This window comes from Sparus aurata, chromosome 20 (assembly GCF_900880675.1).
Source record: "Sparus aurata chromosome 20, fSpaAur1.1, whole genome shotgun sequence".
Lineage (NCBI taxonomy): Eukaryota > Metazoa > Chordata > Actinopteri > Spariformes > Sparidae > Sparus > Sparus aurata.
This window is the reverse complement of record NC_044206.1, coordinates 3,540,068-3,555,196: the sequence shown is the minus strand read 5'-3', so window position 1 is coordinate 3,555,196 and position 15,129 is coordinate 3,540,068. Positions and strand designations below refer to the sequence as shown.

Genomic DNA, 15,129 nt, shown 5'->3' with positions numbered 1-15,129 from the left:
ACTCTGGTGTGTGTGTTATTTTGTGTGACGTCTGACGTGAAACAAACAAATGCAAGAGAAAGACATGCAGTATCATAAATGAAAAAGTATTTTATTTCCTTAAAAAACCCCACACATTCAACAATAAGATGGATCGGCCAATCCCTGTGACAGGTTCAGGCAGCGATGATAAAGATCTGGTTAAAAGTTCAGACAGATACACACTTTATAAAATAAAATACATGACATTTGTCATTATTGACCTTAAACAACCCATGTGATGGTGGCATGTTGTCTTACCTGGTCACACTTCATTATAATGAATGCTTATGAGTCATTTATAAGCCATTAGCTGGTCATATACAAATAATTTATGTATATGTAAAAAAATGTCATTTATATGTCATTTGTTGACGCACTACATTACACAGTAGTTACTCTCACATCTTCAAGCTTGATAGCGTCTCTAACAGCAGACTATATCATCAGACTAGAAGTCATTTTCAGTGGGAGCCGGCCGTGTGAAGATTGAAAATGACTACGTTACCAGTTGATTACAGTCACAGGATATGGTGCTCCTCAGGAGGCTGCACTGCCTCTACCCTCCAGTCTGTAGCAGCTGTAAACATTTAGCCAGAGCACACATGAGGTTTTACTTTATTTAGCAAGCGTTAACTTCTAATGTAGCATCTCTATGTTGTTAATCTGCCAATGCAAAAGTCCCAAAATGACTGAAACCAACTTAAAAATGACTTCTAACTGGTGGCTGTAATAAAGTGTTGCCTATGTGGGATTTAAGAGCAATTACAGTCCAGTTTTAGATATGTAATCTGTTTGTACATTCAAATTTAACATTATGAAGTGGATACAAAGTGTGTGTTATTAAAGCTGGAGTGTGTTATTAAAGCTGTGATCTTATAGACGACAGAGACAGGAAGGAATGAGTACATTGTAGAAAAGTCCAATAGGAATGTTCAGTCAACACAACCCGAGTGTGTTCTCAGACTGCAGTATCAGCCTCTCTGATGTTTCGATCTTCATTCTGTATCACTTTCACTCCTTTAAGAGACATCAGAGCAGAATGATGTTGCACCTTGAGAGTGTCGGAGCTGGCGCTGGTGTGTTTCTAGTCGATCATGAGCTTCTTAAGGGAGTCCAGGTATGCTGGGATGAGGGAGCTGACGGACTCGTTGTCATCAGTGAGGATCTTCTCCCCTCGGCCCTCGGAGCCCACAGAGCTGGGGGACCTGACCAGGCTGCGGTACGGAGTGCTGTAACCCTGGTGGAGACGGACAAGCCTCAGAGTCATCACTCAGAGTCACCACAGGAGAAAGAAACACGACCTCTGGGACCGTATGAAGTTCTGTTTTCTTTTGTCATCTCATCAAATCTCTGCCGAGGTTCAGGGCATTGTCAAGATGATTATGACCAAAAATCTAAAAAAAGCAAGTCAATGAATCTATGTACCCCCTAGAGTTATTAAACACAACCACATGCTGCTAATACTCTTTTTATGCTTTGCTGAAAACTAAATGAATTCAGTTTATTTAAAGGACAGTTTTTCAAGTCCATCTTAACACAGGTGCCCATATGAACATGGAATCAGGATTTTCTTGCTGCAATCGTTCTTCTGGTCATACTGCTAGTAAAATGATCCCTTCATTAAGCCCTTCAGTGTTACTAATGAGGGAGCAATTCTTTGTTCTGAGTAAGTTTGTATCACAAAATTCTGGGTGATATTTTCTGCAACAGTCCAAAGGATGTGACTTTGTGCTTTGGTAACAGAGAGCAACAGTAGCTAATGTCAGGTCAGAAATGAAGCCCGCTGGCAGAAGCACAACGCACAAGTCCCACAGAGCTCTGCTAAACCAAATCTCACATGAAGTCAGATATGCTGAAGCAAAAACAAATGCAAAAAAATGTGATAAAAAGCTACAAGAAGTGAGAAATGTTTTCCACGATGCTAACAGCTATGAGCCTGTACTGAGACGCAGCTAAATACTAACAAGTCAAAGAACAATGCTAACATGTTGATTAGCAGGTGATTATCATGTTCACCATCTTAGTTTAGCATGTTAGCATGCTAACATTTGCTAATTGGCACTATACCCACAGTAGCCTACAAATGAGGGTGATGGGAGGCCTATTTGCTCATATGCCAAAGTATCAGACATAAATATACATGTTGACCTCATGGTGGTGCTGCAGGAGAAGTTAAGACAACACCATAAGAACTCATCCTGACATGAATGTTGACATGTTGTGCAGATTTTATGACTGTAAACAAGCGTCAGTAAGTCAGAGGATCGTCAAGGTAACCTTTTTTTTAGCACATACGATGTGACTCACAGAGGCACATGAGTTACTGACTGTACTTGAGTCTGCTCATCAGGAAATATGCGATCCACTCCTTCAATTCTGAAATATATGCAGCTACAGTGCTGATATCGTTCCTGCTATAGGTATCAAACAGACTTTGAAAACTGAATAAGGAAAAAAAAACAATCGTCACAGCAATTTGCTGATTTCAAGTCACCAGCTGCTGGTGTGGTTACTTACAGAGGAGTGTCCCTTGCCAAAGCTGCCTCTGTTCTTGGTCCTGATCTTGGTGAGTGCTGACTCGGCTATGTCAGCTCGCTCCTCAGCGTCATCCAGCTCATGGACGGTCTTCCTGTACTTCGCCAAGTTCATGTTGGCTTGCTCCTCCTGCGGTAACAACAGTGTGTGTGTGTGTGAGAAAAACAAAGCAGACAAGGATTCAACCAACTGGTACGTGCTGTGTGTTGGTGAGAGGATGAGCTGACGTACAGCCTCTTCCACTTGTCTCTTGTAGGCCTTCATTTTGTTCTGCAGCCTCTCCACCAGCTCCTGCATCCTCTGCTGGTTCTTCTGGTCCTCCTCCGACTGAAACAGCAGCTCCTTTAGCCGACGCTCGTTCTTCCGCAGTGTCTTCACCGTCTCGGCGTGCCTCTTCTGCTCCGAGTCCAACTCCAGCTCCACCTCCTTCACCTGAGCACAGACACACAGCAGGGACTTTACCTCTGCTTGTTCAGCAAGAGTTAATGAATGTGTGTATGAGGACACGTGCTGTGTGTATTTTGCATGTCCTTAACAGTGTTTTCACAATCAAACCATGCTCATTAAAATCTGATGTCTACCCTATAAAAACTATCCTATCAGTCATCCCAGCTAGATGTATATCTCCTTTGTTTCCTTAAAGTAAGTGATGAAATCTGCCAACAGCGTAAGAAAATCCTTTCCATTGCTCAACAAAGTCGTACCAAAGTCCAGCCCCCTAGCGCAGCTCACTGGCAGGTCATTATATCATCAGTCTGGGTTTCATCATTTTGAAACACAGACTTCCTGTAATACTATATACTAATATTTTCTCAGACTTAGAAAAGCTCCTCCAGAGACACAGAAGACATTACATCACCATTATCACAGACTCGGGAACACTCCTCATGACTGGTGCACTTATCTCTGCGTGTGAAAATGGGTTGAATGCCCCTTTAAATAACCCTGCAGTGCAAGTTTGATTTTCTCCAGCGTTGGACAGAATAAACGATCATGACAGACTCATCACCGAGCCCGCACTAACTGGCCATTGGGCCAATAAAGCAGGATGTATTGTTGCACCCCAGGGCCCCAAAGGACCCAGAGAAATGTTTGGTAATGTAATGTTTGCTTGTTAATACACTGAATCAGAACATGAGAGCTGTAAGCTGGCTCTCTCATTAACACCATGTCTTGTCTAGTGTGGCCACAGTCTGGTGTTAATGTCTGTATTATTTCATATTTCAAATTCCTTTTTTTCGATATTATAATCAATGTTTTATCAAACTTAAACCGTAAAATGACTGACACACAACAAACCAGGCAGAGGGGCAGTGTTCCAGCTGCCCCAGTGGACACTCACACATCAACTGGTATCATTACTAATCAGATAATCAGAGGGTCAGTATAACATGACGATAATCACACCAGGTGCTGATGGACCAGATGGACTCAGTACCTTTCCCTCTAACTTCTGGATGATCTTCTTGCCTCCCTTCAGAGCCATCTGCTCGGCCTCGTCCAGCCTGCCACTCATGTCTTTGATCTGGGCCTCCAGACCTTTCTTCACCCTCTCCAGGTGGAGGGTGTGCTCCTGCTCCAGACGCAGCTCCTCCCCGACCCGCGCCAACTGAAACAATTACAACATCTATTGAACTTTTCTTTTTTTTTAAACCCCTGAATGTTTGTTAAGTCTCTGCTGCGATAACATCTCAGTGAACACAAGTTGACTTTTACCTCACAGCTGGCCTTCTTGGTCTTGTCCGAGGATTTTCTCAGTTCTCCTTGCAACTCCTCATGCTCCTGCTGCAGAGTCTGGAGGTCCACCTCCAGCTTCCTCCGCCCACTCAGAGCCGACTGGAACTGAAGGCACCAGAGAGAAGGTCATCAGTCAAAGTTTTTGTAGCTGATGTCTCAAAGCAAAAAGACACTATGTATCACCTGGTTGTTGAGGTCGCTGTATTTGTCGTTGGCCTCCTGGAGCTCAGTCTCCAGGGCCTTACGGGCCCTCTCTGCGTTCTCCAGGGCAGCACGAGTCTCCTGCCCCTCGCCGACCAGCAGGGCGCAGCGTCGCTCCATGGCTGCCTGCTCTTCCCTGCACTCATCATGACTCCGTACCTCCTCCTCCAGCTGAGCCTGCAGCTCCTGGGACACGGAGCAGTAACTATGTGACAAAGTGCCTTAGAAAAACAGACTAATAAAAAAAAAAAAAATCAAATAAAAATACCTTAATCTGTTGCTGCATCTTCTTGCTGTTCTTGCTGAGCTCGGCATTGTTCTTGGTCAGCAGGTCCACCTGCAGCTCCAGCTCGTTGATGTCAGCCTCCAGCTTCTTCTTCAGCTTCAGTCCATCTGCTTTGCCTCTCACCTCCGCATCCAGACTGGCCTGCAAGGACTCCAGCGCCCTCTGGTGGCTTTTTCTGACAAGAGGAGGAGAGGGAGGGGTTGACAAAAAGGAAAACAGAGAGGAAGTGTGCATGTGTCACTGCAGAGCTGGGAAAGCAGGGTTAAATGAGACAGGCCTTACCTCTAAAGATAATGACTTTACGATAGTTGCTGGCTGTGGACTTATATTAAATACGGTAAGAAAAATAGGATTTTTTAAATCTAATTTGAAGTCTGAAAGTCAACAAACATTTCTCAAAGTGTAAAGACCAAATTTCAAAGTGAAACAGTGATCTCGTCAAGTGGAAATCTGTTTTCTGAGCCAAACAGCAACATTTTGATAATCCTTCATTTTTGAAGTGGTAGTAGTAGTTAGAAGTTTAAGACGATTAATAAGATCATTTAACAGTTAAAATCTAAATGACTTTGAATAAAGCCACAGTATCAAAGCACATCCAAATTTCTAGCAGCTCAGGGCAGATGAACAGGACCTCTGTCTTGTCAAAAGTACATGATAATTGTCATATGAGCAGCTATGCAGTAAGGTAGGTCTGTCAAACTGAAACTAAAACTGTTGATGCTCTGTGTAGCACAGGGAGGCACTCAGTGAGGAGGAAGCTGATGGATTGAGAGGAGGCTCAGGTACCTTGTGGCCTCTGTCTCCTCCTCCTTCTCCTGAAGTCTGCGCTCCAGGTCTCCTTTGGCCTGAGACAGCTCCAGCTGCAGCCTCAGCACCTTGGTCTCCTCAGCCTGGGAGAGATGGAAGGAAGACAAAGGGGATTTGTGTGTTGCGGTATGCTAGGTATGTTAAATTAAATAACATTTGGTGAATTAAGAGTTAGAATATAACACACACTGTAACAACGCAGTACACTCTGACTATCAGAGCTGACAGACAGATTAGCTGAGGCTGACATACCTCCAGAGCTGCCTCAGACTCCTCTAGTGAGGCCTGTAACTCTTCCTTCTCCATCTCGATCTTCTTCTTTGCCTTCTGGAGCTCATGGACACTTTTACCTCCATCTGAGAGCTGGTCTGTGAGGTCGGCTGTCTCCTCTGTCAGACAAAGAGAGGCCAGTCTAATTGAACTCTGTGGAGTCTCGTTTCTACAGGCAAGACCCCAGCAAATGTTACATCACCAGGATTTGGATGGTTTTCAATGAAAAAGAGAATTGTTCTGCATAAACGACCATTCCCTTCAACTGTGAATCATATTGATAGAGTAATATCTGTCAAAAGAATTGCAATGTCATTTTTATTATTGGGTGCACCTAAATGAAATGGTTAGGAGACGCAGTGCAACCAGTGTGAGGAGTTAGTCTGGAGCACCTCCCATCTTCAGTGTTTTCTCATACCCTGGTAGACCTTGTTCTCCCTGCGGAGAGCCTCCAGTTGCTCCAGAGACTCTTCATGGGCCGTCTTGACTTTGAAGAGCTCGCCGGCGTGTTGCCTGCTCTCCTTCTGGCAGCCCTCCACCTCGGCCACCAGCTCCTCGCACTTCTGCTTCCAGTCTCCGATCTGCTTCTCCAGGACCCGCTGCTTCTTATCCAGAGCCTGACCGCAGCTGCTGGCCTGGGACAGGGAGCGCATGTTCAGAGGTCATAATAAAGAAGTTGACAGCACTGCGGCACTCACACAACATGTCTGCTGCTCTACCTTCTCCAGGTCCATGCAGAGCTCCTCCACCTCTCCCTGCAGCCTCTGTTTGGTTTTCTCCAGTGAGGAACATTTAGCTTGGGTGGCCTCCACAGCCTCCTCAGCCTCCTGCAGCCTGGTTGCCAACTTCTTCCTGTGACACACACGTTAGTTGGACCACTGAGAAGCATTAAAAGTGTCAAATGTGACCGCGGACCGCCAGGATCAACACAACGCACTTGGTGTCCTCCAGCTCGTCAGTGTGCTGGATGGAGTCGGACTCGTGCTTGCTCCTCCAGTGCGTCACCTCGCTGTTGAGTTTGGAGACGAGACGCTGCAGCTCCTGTTTGCTCTCTTGCTCCTCGTCCAGCTGCTCCTTCAGCACCTCGCACTCCTGCCGCACTGAGCTCAGGCTGCTGCTGACTGCCTGCTTACACTGGCAGCCGCACCAGAGACACACGTCAGTATGGGACTTTGAGTGGGAGAGCAGGCACATTACAGGCAAGGCAGCTCTTATTCTTTTATTTTCATAATGGATATTTGATTTTACACACACACACACACACACAACCACACACACACACACTGACCTTGACCTCCTCGTCCAGTTGTTTCTTCAGTTCTTCCAGCTGTGATTGGAGCAGAGTCTTGGAGCGGCTCAGCTGGCTCGCTCTGCTCTCTGCCTCCTCCATCTGTCGACTCACGTCTGCGTTATCGGCTGCAGGGCAAACAGGAACACCTTTTACTACACACTGTAGTATATAGTAGGTGAGCAGGACATCTTTTATTACAATTAGTGAGGACATTGTTGTAGGATCCTGATGTATATAGCAGTATAGTTAGGAAATATTTGTTTGACAGTCATTTGCATGAAGTTAACGTTCCCTCCAATAATTTGCCTCAAAGGAGAATTTACTCATGCAAATGTTGTGTTTCTTTCTTTTCATATTGCTTATTGTATTGAGTCATGGTGGATGAAAAAATGATTGATTTGATTTAGTTATTCCTCTTCGGAGGTGGTGCCCCTCACAAAAGCATTGATATTCCATTACAGTATAGAGTTTACATTTTCAGGGGTCTAAGAAAGCTGGCAAACCCCTGGCTCAGAGGAGAGACCAAATGTGTGAGGTGATCAGGATCGTTCTAGAAGAAGAAGAAGAAGAAGAAGAAGAAGAAGAAGAAGAGGAAGTTGCTTGCATGTGGCACATAAAGATTTTTCTTGTTTGAATCGGCACCTTATTCTTCAGATGATCAGGATGTTAACTAGCTGTATTTGCCTTAGCACATGAGAGGAACTGAACATTTTTCAGGTGGCCAGTACCTGTGAGTCTGTTCTTGGCTACACTGAGCTCAGTCAGCCCCCTCTGCAGGTCGTCTCCTCTCCTGTTGGCTTCTGACAGCTGCTCCTCCAGTTTCTTCATCTGGCCATCTGAAGACATCTGCAGAGCAACACAAACACCAGCAGACCTGACGTCACCGGCCTGTTATCAGGTCAGCGTGAGCCCCCCGTACATGTGACCTGACTCCCTGACCTTGGCTTTCTGCAGATTGTCCAAAGAAGCGGCCAGCTCGTCCACCTCCATCCTCAGGTTCTGCTTCTCCTTCTCCAGTTTGGCTCTGACCCGCTGCAGAGCCTCGCACTGCTCGCTCAGCTCGGCCATGGCATCGCCGTGGCGTTTCCTCAGAGTGGCAGCCAGCGCCTCCGACTGCACGGAGGACTCCTCCAGGTCTCGCCTCAGACGCTGCAGCTCAGCCTCCCGCTTCTTGTTCATCTCCATCTGTTAATCACACACAGACTTCACGTGAAGCTCTGTATTTAATGCTGCAGTGCAGTGTTCAGCTTCTCTCCTCACTGAAAGCCAACTCGTGTCCTGAGGCATGCACAGGATCATTTTTGCATAATGTAATAATGTAGGAAGACCCTCAGTTTTGAGTAATATTCTCAACATTACAATTCCAAAATGTTTCCTCCGTTTAAAAGCAACGTGCTAAACAATAATTGTACACATCAGTCTTATCTGATGCTAAACCACAATCAGGATGCTGCTGACTCAGAACTGAATGTGAGGATGTGGAGTGATCTGTGTAGTGGTTATGACTGGTTGACATATTTTGTATGTCTATGAATATATGTCACACGTGTACATGTTTAACTTGTGTGTAAACCTCTTGAACAAAACTGCCCAATGCTCCAAAAAAATTGTCAGTATAGACTGAGAATGAAGCTACTTCTAAACAAATGGTCTCTTCCTGCCTCACCAATTCTCGTCTCATCTCGCATCACATCGCATCACTCCACTTTGCCTCATATTGTATCATCTTGTATGGCCTAGCCTCATATTGTATCATAGTGTATCTAATTGTATCATATCCCCTCGTCTTGTCTCGTCTTGTCTGGTATCATATTGCCTCGCCTTGCCTTGTCTCATAAGGTCTAGTCATATATCATTATATCACCCCATCTTTTATGGTTTTGTATCGTATCATCTCAAATCGAACTGTATCGTATCACATCACATCACCTCATATTCTATTGAATCATATGTCCCCTCGCCTCACCTCGTATCGTCTCTGATCTAATCGTATCATATCTCCTCATCTCATATTGTGACGTTTCATCTCTCATTGTATCGCATCAGCTTGGAACTCTGAAGAACAGTTCTTTCTATGTTTCTGAATTTAGGAGGCTTTAACTTTCACGTGTTGCTGTCTTTGCCAAGACTCATACAATTCATAAACAAACCTTGTGTAGCGTTTTAAAAGATGTTATTCTACAAAGTGTGTGTCTGTGTGTGTGTATGTGTGTGTGTGGTTTACCTGTGAGGCGGTGAAACCTCCTGCCTCCTCCAGGCGGTCGGTGAGATCATCCAGTTCTCTGGTTAGATCTGCTCTCTGCTTCTCAACCTGACAGAAACACAGCCATTCAGGGACAGCATTAAAAATCATGTATTAACAAACAGAAGGACAGAATCCCTTCATCTGAATACACGTGTTGATGAACAGCTCCGCTGCATTAACCTTCACGCAGAGGACTTAATCTATTCTGACCCTAAAGAGGTCCCATCGCCAGGACAGGATATTTAACCACCAGGGGGTCAGCATGACTGACAGCCCACAAGGGGAAGTGATCTTTCCTGAGGTCGGAGGTCAGAGGAGTAGCTGGAATTCAATCAGAACAACACAGAGGTTAGCTGCTGTCACACAGTCCAAATATTATCTGTGAACTAATGTTTCCCGTGTGAGTTGTCCAAAGCTCTGTTCACTGCTATATGTCTGGCTGCTGTTAGTCTCTAGTTGAGTTGATGTAATGGTAGATATTGGATAGAGGACTCAGCAGACTGATAATGGCCCTCAAAGCTGCAGTGACTTGCTCAGTACAACTGAGGGTGGATGCAGAGTCAGGTGGTAATGTTCTGAGTGCTTGTCATTACTAAGCCCATTCATATTACACATAGTAATGTGAGTCGTTGTTAATAAAAAAACACTTATCAGTGCAGCTTTAACTTTAACTGGACTAACTTGCCGATATTGGAAAAAGAAGGAAATCAAAAAGTGATTGAAAGCAATCATTAAATATCAGCACCTTTAACATAAATATGTAAATCAAGTGGTGACATTTAGCGCTTGACTGAGGCAATACATCAAGTAAGAATGCGGGTCATTGTCGCATAAACTGACATAAAATTGAACTTCTTTTTTAAACCAGTGGACTCGCAGTTGCTTTATATTTTACACACACGCACACTCACTGGCTTCAATGTGCAGTATAATCTAACTTGATACCTCACATCAAAGGAAAAACAAAACTATTTCAGCGCAAATAAAGTATGTAAAGCTTCAGAAACATATGAATGATGATGACAAACTCCTCTGCAAAGTCGTCAGAGAGTCTTCTCACGCTCCAACAGGGTGCAGCACACATGGAGAGAGTTTATAATGCTAGGCCATTACACGCACAAACAGCCAGAGCTCTGTAGTTATGAGCACTTGTTGTTTTTACGCAGATCTTTTACAGCTGCTTTAAAGACAGCCGTAGATGTTGAGACTGGTCTGTAAAAGCTGGAGTCCCAGGCCTCCCTGATAGCACCAATGAGCCACAGCCGTCAGCACACCTCAGGCAGAACGAGGGAAAACAGATGATACTCACCGGGGGCCTCCTCTTTCACCCCCACACCTCCAGCCCCACCCTCTGTGTCTACAACCTGGCTCTGTGTGGAGGGTTAACATGAGCACTCAGCTCACTCATCGTTCTCCTCCGCACTACTGACTGAGTCAACAGCCCCCTCTGGATTAACACCACCCAACACCACCCACTCCCATCCACATGCTCGTAGAGGGTCAGTGTCCTGCTGGAGAAGGGAGATCCATCTTCGTTAGCACAAGAGTGTGAAGGAGTAGGAGTGTGTCTCTGTTCAGTCTGCGCATGCCCTGACCACAGCCATGTGCATTACAACAGAATTCAGGCCAGATCTATCTACCATTTATGATCGAACCCAGGAATGAATATGAAGGTGTATACCCTCTGCTAACAATGTCCGTTACAATTGTGCATTAAGCTGCCAGTGCGCACACCTTCTGTCCAGTTCAGTACAAACTTATCCTGGATCTGACATCTAAATCTAAGGGTGCTGTACAACACACAGTTCTGTGTAGCTGCAACTACGTTTGTGTGTTCTCGACAATGGCTTTCCCATAATCACGTATCTCAGGAGTGATTCTGTGACGTAAAAAGTCACCACGACTGATCTAAATGGTGGGGAATGCCACGTTAAGGCCCTTAATTTGTAGTAATGCTTAATAAGGAATTTTATAAGTCCCTGTAAGCAAGAAAATGGCAACCACTTGAGGGAGCTGAGGATTCAACAGTGTGTTGTGATGTGAATGCAACGGTGGGTGGGCAGTGAACGCTTCATTTAGTGTCTAAATTTGATTAATACCACAAGAATAGTGTTACTCCAGGTAGTAAAAACAGTTCATTTACCATAAACACAACCAGTTTGAATATATCTGTGCAATTTTCTTAGGTTATTAAAATATGTACAGCGAGAGCAAAAAAAGAACAATCAGCTGTTTTTCAAAGCTCTAACTAGGTACTGTAGCTAACACCAGTAGGAGAGGGCCGGGGTGCAACTATGTGGACAAATTAGTGTACTCTTTGACTGTGAGGCCTTCAGTGGCATACGTCATGGTATTACGCACATCAAGCAGGGCATAGTTTCCCAACAAACACACACACTTGTCATTTATGTTGCACTGTATTCATCTACTACACAGTAATGGAGTGGAGGAAGGTATCTCTGTCATGTGAAGAAAACCCTCAACTCTCTGCAGTAGAGCTGCATCACACAGTTTTTCTTTATGAACTTTGTTGAAATGTGCTTTTAATTGACATTTAAGCCTATTGACGAGATCCTGAACCTGTGAATATTTTCATATGAACGCTGGGTCGAAACGTTAGTGTCGATGCTGCTCAGTTTATGTCATTGACAGACGTATCACAGCACTGAAGACTTTTCTTGATGGAAACATTTTTTCTTCTGATACATCAAATGGTGACTGATTGGTTGAAGTTAGCCTGTGATAGATGGTAATAGACAGATGGTCTCTCCAATCATCTGCCAGGTATTTTTTGACAGCGCCTGCCCTTTTTCTCCCCGCATCATGAAACAAACCATCTGGCAAGTCTGCTCAGCAGTCCCCCTCAACTGTTTTTGGTACAACAGCCGACAGCTTTTGATTCAGTCTCACTGCTCTCGTCAGCTCTTTCTCCAGCACATGAAGGAGGCTGTTTTCAGTGGAAAAAGCAACTAAAGAGCCAGATATTTTCTTCAAGATGTGTTGGGGCTCAAACCAGAGCCAGAAGACTGAATATGGCTGACACTGATCAGGAGACCCAATGTTTGAGCGCTAATGTTGCTCCTGTTGGTTTTTATCCATATCGACATTATCAACTTTTCTGCCATCTGTGATGACACAGATTTACTGTAGCATTAAACTAGAATGAATTTTTTGTTGGCCACTTGGTGGCAGCAGAACCAGCTGTAAACCCAGCTATGATATATCACCTCATAGACTGGACATGGTGCACATTGTTGCCTATTTACACATCCAGCAGTCATGTTTCTACACACCTGATGATCGGCTCTTGAGGCTGGGAGGTGCTCCACTTTATCTAATGTTCTTCAACTAATTAGAATTTTATTGCCACCTCATTTAATGTCGTCTCAGATGCATTTCCACCTTGACAAAGACGATAGTTGTCAAAGTCAAGGATACTGATGTCATATCAATATCTATCTCAAAGATTACACACTGTGTAAATTCTATGTGTGCTTTTCATGTTTGTATGTATGTTTCTGAGTGTGTAACTGTATGTGTGTGTGACAGCGAGCTGGTATTCCAGTTGGGAGAAGATCAGATGGAAAATAGCGCTGTCTGTCAGCCTCTATCTTCTGATGATATCTCCGTTGTGTGACCTGAGGAGCAGAGCCTAACAATAGAGAGCCTGTCTGCTGCAGAGGTATGTTGTATTTGAGCTCCCCTGAAGACTGTGGAAAAGATAAAGACCTGCATGTCTCTGCTTGTCCCTTTCACTGCTCTGTGGCTATGGAGACTGGTGGGGTAGGGGTGGGGATAGGGGGAGACCCAGCTAGCACCATTAGGAATACCACCCAGAGTGGGGAGAGTTGTGCAAAACACGCCCTCAGGCCCGCTGTCACTCTATTCAACACTCGGGTGAAATATGCATCTTTGCATTTTCCGCCTTCACCTACTGTAACACAGAGTGCAGTCAGGTCTTAAGAGGGGCAACCAGGCTCTGTGGCTTAAATACACACACACTTTAAGAGTGACTTGCTTGAGACAACAAGCACTTCAAGAGCCCACCTTGGTAGATGATCTTTATATGAAGCAGGCATGCTGGTTTGCAACCTGTTTACATGACTAAGATGTCTTAGAAAGTTTGCTGTGGCGCAAAAGAAAGTGGAAAAAATGTCTGTTCTTCCAAGTTTCTTCCAGGAGAAGGCGAGGAGATTACAAGAAACAGAAGGTGCACTGGTGTGTGTGTGTCTGTGTTTGTGTGTGTGTGTGTGTGTGTGTGTAAGGGGTCAAGAAAGATTGGGAAAAATAAGAAATAAGAAAGAGGAAGGAGGATGTTGGGGTCCCTGTGCGCTTCTGGGGTTGCCCTGTATGTTAATCAGAAACACAAGGTTTCTTCCCCCTGAGTTTATTATCACAGGTGCAGATAGTTTGGGGTGACCGGAGGCACTGCACCAACACATGTACCCCACCGGCTTCCAACACGTCAGCAACCTTTTCTTTTCTTCTCTCTCCCTCTCTTTTAATGTTTCCTTCAATTCACAAATGGCTCTCAGCACCACAGGCCCGACTGTTCCAGAGAGCTGAGCTCATCCCAGAGCTGCCTGGCACCATCCTCTCTGCCCCGCAGCCTGACTGACAGATTTAGGGCTCAGCTGCTCTTTGTTTCATGTACGGAGAGGGGAGATGTTTCACTGTGACTTATAGTACCGTACCTTGGCTCTCATGGCCCGCTCCGCTTCCAGCTCCTCCTCTAGCTCCTCGATGCGGGCCTAAAGAAAGAAGAGTTGATGTTGAAACGGATTTCAGTGAAACGGCTAAAAGAAAACAGTCTGCTTTCACTAAAACATAAAATACGAGCAGGATATCTGAAGTTGAGCTGTTATCCTCTGCTTTCACAGTGCCTATATCATTCTGACAGAGAACAAATGGGGCGTCACCTCCGCAGATTGTTTGCTATTTCAGGGCAGCACTTGTGTGTGGTGAGGCCGTTTCATACACTCGGCTTTCTCTGAGGATTTGGCACGCCTCTGGCTTTTTCCTCAGGTAGCAATTTAGGGGCAAGAATGTCTGTAGCCACCATCATTATCTGTATTCTGACCCAGGGCTGGGTCTGCTATGTCCGGTCAGAGAGACGAAAAAGCATCGGTGCAATTTTCATGATATTCGAGGAATTTGTGTTGTGTTTTGACTCTCTCTTGGTTTTACAGTTCTGGCTGGAAGTCAGCGAGGATTTGCCAAAGACGGTCTGAATATGCAGAGCGGTTGTTCTTAAATAATTCACAATGCAGTTATGAGTTACGTATTTTGTCATCAATCTATTGTTGTAATCTTTACGATTAATGTGGTGCTGCTGCTGTAGCTTGACTTTAAATCACAGTGAGATTATTTGATTATCTGATTAAATCAAGTTACATAAACACTAGTGTTGTCACGATACTGGAGTGGATAGCTTCAACACAAAACCTTGAAAAATCTCAACATGCGAGACTAATTTACGATACTATAGAGGAGAGCTGACACAACATTTAGGGCATAATATTTGATATCTTAAAAAAAAATCAATGAACTGTTTATGCACTGCTTATAATTTGTAGATAGAGGGTTATAATAAAATGTTTTTAATATTTTTGTCAACCAAAAACCAAAACAGATTTCCTGGTTTTTTTTTCAGGGTTGCAAATTTACCAAAGTTTGATGACAAATGTGATAAACAGACAGACAGTTGTGACAGTAATTACAACACCTAAACATAGT

General features: G+C 44.5%; 1 protein-coding gene across 3 annotated transcripts in view; it reads right to left on the bottom strand.

Annotated features, from left to right (window-relative positions):
• Positions 1–70: 70 nt before the first annotated feature.
• The window catches only part of LOC115570869 (putative uncharacterized protein MYH16), a 77,208-nt gene continuing 62,149 nt past the window's right edge, over positions 71–15,129 (bottom strand). For all 3 annotated transcript variants that reach the window (XM_030399644.1, XM_030399643.1, XM_030399642.1), the window contains exons 7-23: positions 14,088–14,144; positions 9,373–9,459; positions 8,088–8,333; positions 7,877–7,994; positions 7,146–7,273; positions 6,795–6,991; positions 6,577–6,709; positions 6,276–6,492; positions 5,840–5,976; positions 5,567–5,670; positions 4,763–4,955; positions 4,477–4,680; positions 4,273–4,398; positions 3,995–4,165; positions 2,788–2,988; positions 2,539–2,685; positions 71–1,258 (exon numbers count right to left, since the gene is read on the bottom strand). In XM_030399644.1, the coding sequence (XP_030255504.1) occupies positions 1,106–1,258; positions 2,539–2,685; positions 2,788–2,988; positions 3,995–4,165; positions 4,273–4,398; positions 4,477–4,680; positions 4,763–4,955; positions 5,567–5,670; positions 5,840–5,976; positions 6,276–6,492; positions 6,577–6,709; positions 6,795–6,991; positions 7,146–7,273; positions 7,877–7,994; positions 8,088–8,333; positions 9,373–9,459; positions 14,088–14,144 (2,619 nt within the window). In that variant the 3' untranslated portion in view covers positions 71–1,105. The remainder of the gene's footprint in view (positions 1,259–2,538; positions 2,686–2,787; positions 2,989–3,994; positions 4,166–4,272; positions 4,399–4,476; positions 4,681–4,762; positions 4,956–5,566; positions 5,671–5,839; positions 5,977–6,275; positions 6,493–6,576; positions 6,710–6,794; positions 6,992–7,145; positions 7,274–7,876; positions 7,995–8,087; positions 8,334–9,372; positions 9,460–14,087; positions 14,145–15,129) is intronic.